General features: G+C 25.4%; 1 protein-coding gene across 2 annotated transcripts in view; it reads right to left on the reverse strand.

Annotated features, from left to right (window-relative positions):
* The window catches only part of LOC106788958 (kynurenine/alpha-aminoadipate aminotransferase, mitochondrial-like), a 103411-nt gene that overhangs the window by 4276 nt on the left and 95723 nt on the right, over positions 1-3412 (reverse strand). Inside the window, exons 1-2 of one of the 2 annotated variants that reach the window (XM_014752713.1) lie at positions 491-864; positions 215-402 (exon numbers count right to left, since the gene is read on the reverse strand). In XM_014752713.1, coding sequence (XP_014608199.1) covers positions 215-402; positions 491-593 — 291 coding nt within the window. In that variant the 5' untranslated portion in view covers positions 594-864. Of the gene's footprint in view, positions 1-214; positions 403-490; positions 865-3412 lie in introns of those variants that run through there. The other variant, XM_014752714.1, reaches the window with a different exon arrangement.

Consider the following 3412-nt stretch of genomic DNA (forward strand, 5'->3'; position numbering starts at 1 on the left):
ATTCCATATGAATAATTAAATTATTCTCTAATATAATATAATAATAATATTGAATAGACAATATCAAAAATATTAAATTAAAAATAATAAATATTGTGTATCAAAATTTTGATTAAAACAAACAACAATAATTCGATTTAATTTTCATATATAGAAAAATATAATTATTCTTTGTCTTGTGTGTGTGTGAATTTTTTATTATTCATAAAATTACCTGCAATAACGGAGGGTAACCTTGAGTAGGTATATATTGAAGAGCCTTTCCCAATTCGCTTTCCTCGAGTTTAAAAGACGAACCATCGTAAAGTTTGACGGATATTTCGGTGAACGGGAACGTCTTTTCATTCGGCATACCCTCGGCAAGTGAAACCAAACTCTTCGGTGCCGAATATGCTATTTTGGCTGTATGCACAAAGAAAATGTTATAACTTTCGTTAAAATATTATATGTCCAATAATTGAGAAAAATTTGTAAAAAAAATATTACTAACTTAATTCTCTCGTAACAACGGCTCTTCTTCTTTTCGATAATTCAGTTTTGTACGAAGAATAATCCATCGTTAGACTGGTACTTTCTTCCATAGCAAACGACATTTTTATATTACGTTTTATATTATTTTGATCGATTAATATAATATCAACAAATTGAACGTACAAATTACACGTAATAATAATTCTAGAACGAAGAGATTTACGTTGTCGCGTATATAAAATACGTAAGATTTCTTATTAAAAAAAACCGTTCGATTACAAAACTTTTTAATGAGATTTTATGAAAAACAAATTTTCTATGATATTTAATAAAGGACACTTTCCTCGTGTTCTCGATAACAACCCTTTCCTTATACTAACGTCGAGTCTCGTTTCGTCGGCTTTTATATTTAGCCGATAACATTGGTTGCGTCAGATAATATTAACGTATTTGAACACGAACGTACAATTTAAAAATGTTTAACAAAAATTTCATTCATTGAAAATACGAATGAACGTTGATTTTTTTGTCCTTATCTTTTTGTTATTATATTGTCGTTTTGTTAGAAAATACATTTCTAAACTAATTATGTTATTGCGAATAAATTTCTAATGAGATTATAATCGAGATTGTACGATCTAAACATCGAGTAAAATTTGAAAAAACGTTTAAATAATATGAATGAGAGTAAATTTTTATTTGGTCTTGCCATTTCACACACATTTGAAAGATCAAATATATTTTTTATCTTTTTTTTCAAATTACAATTTTAAATGCAATTATTTTATTGATCAATTTTGTAAACAATTTATTATCGAGTTTGCGATTATTTTTGTGCGTGTGCGTGCGTTATTTTCGTTAATTTTTATGAATAAAATTTCATTGATTTCAACTTTTAATCTTTTCAATATCGAAATGACAATGCATTATTCGTTTTAGAATAATTTAGAAAAAAATATGTCAATGCCAAAGTTCAATATCATTTAACAGACGAAGCTAAACAATGATGAAATCGAGTTCATCGAGTTCATTAATTCATACTTGGAATAAACATTTAGTCAACCAAATATTGTTGAAGAAAAAGATTTCATTTGAAATTAAAACTAACAACGCTTGGATACACCACTTTTTTTTTAATTTTTTATGTATATATATATATTTTTTTTTGCTTTCCTGTTTATTCCCCTATTTTATAAAAGTCCCATAACCCCTTAAAAAAAGGTCAAATAGCAGGTTAACGCAATAGAGGAACAATATCAATCGTTGTAAATAGATAAGAATGAAAGTATGATTGGGAATGTATTCTAGCCATATAAGATACAAGGATAATGAACTTTTTTAAAAAAAATTAAAGAAGAGAAAAAGAGATAAGAATAATGAAAAGGAAAGGAATAACATTTTTTTTGTTATTAACTTACTTTCGAAGGTTGAGAAAAAAAAAATTATAGGCGAAAATGTAATATTTGTTCTTAATTACAGTTGTCAACTTTGTAATATATAATTTATTTAATTTTATTTAATTATTGTTATATAATATTGCAATTAGATTTCGATTATTTGATTTCGACAGATTAATAAACTAATTGTGATAAAAAAAAGGAACTTTTACTTAAAAAAAAAAGAAAAAATGCACAGACAAATATGTAAACACTATAAAAATAAAAATTAATTAGTTCCGAGGTGTATTGAAGAAGTTCTGTTTATGGATAATCTATATCTTTATTTATCCATCGTATCTTCATAATATGGTGTATATATTTATATAATATATATACTTATATCATATACACATATGATAAAGATATATTTATATAGATATGACCAAAGATAATATATATTTTTCTCTTTCTTCTCCTTTTTTTCTTTATCAAAAGTATACACAAACGCACGTTAACATGGTAGTACTTACTGAATTTTTAACATTTTTAAATGTATTAAATTTGATTTTCTCTCACTTTCTCCCTTGCCCCGTTTCTCGCTTCTTTTCAACGAACGTATTCTTTTTCATATTTTTTTTTCTTTTTTTTTTTTAAATTTGTGATCCAACGACGCAAATCTAAAACATTCTGATGCAAGAATTAAAACGAATTTTATTTAGAGACGTTTAGATTCGTCAGAATTATTAGAAAAACTTTCCCAATCGTTCTTTCCTTCTTCTCTCTATTCTGTTTTTCCCCTTACAAACATTCCCACCCTTTCCTCTTTTACTCACTTTCTCATGAAACCTAAACGATGTGTATTTTCCGATTCAAATATCTTTAAATATCAGTTTCATAAGAGCCTGATGCAATAATTCAAATACGTTTCTTTCGTGAGTACCTCCGAGAAAGAGTGAGTGAAAACATCTTCAAAATAAAAAAAAAACAGAGAAATAAGAAAAACGAATCATATTTCTAATCAGTATACTGATATATTACTTATACCAGTTTTATACGTACATTCGTGTATGTAATTACGTTTTATACGTGTTTTTTTTTTGCTTGTATACATGCACATATACAATTATGATTCGTTTCCATTTTACGTCATTTATTCTCTCCCCCTCTCTTTTTTCTTTTTTATTTATTTGTTACGTCTTATAATATTATTTTTAAATTGTAATATTAGCAGATATGTTTGAATCATTGATAAGTAAAATCTCGAAATTATATTCTCTATTATTATTTCATAGAGGATGTCTCAAAAATCGATAAACCCGAATTGAAAAATTATAAATATTTTTTTATTGCGAATAATTGGAATTGGATTGTTCTCTCATATATTTTTAATAACATCATAACTGGAGATTCATATATTAAAATATTCAAATATTTAATATTTATCTATATATATATATTTAATAAAATTAGAATCATAGTTGAGCGTATATGCGAATCGATTACTCTGCTCTAAACACACTTATGTTTTTAATATTTAATATTAAATATTAAAAACATAAGTG

Source organism: Polistes canadensis, unplaced genomic scaffold (assembly GCF_001313835.1).
Source record: "Polistes canadensis isolate GaletaPanama2010 unplaced genomic scaffold, ASM131383v1 scaffold_158, whole genome shotgun sequence".
Lineage (NCBI taxonomy): Eukaryota > Metazoa > Arthropoda > Insecta > Hymenoptera > Vespidae > Polistes > Polistes canadensis.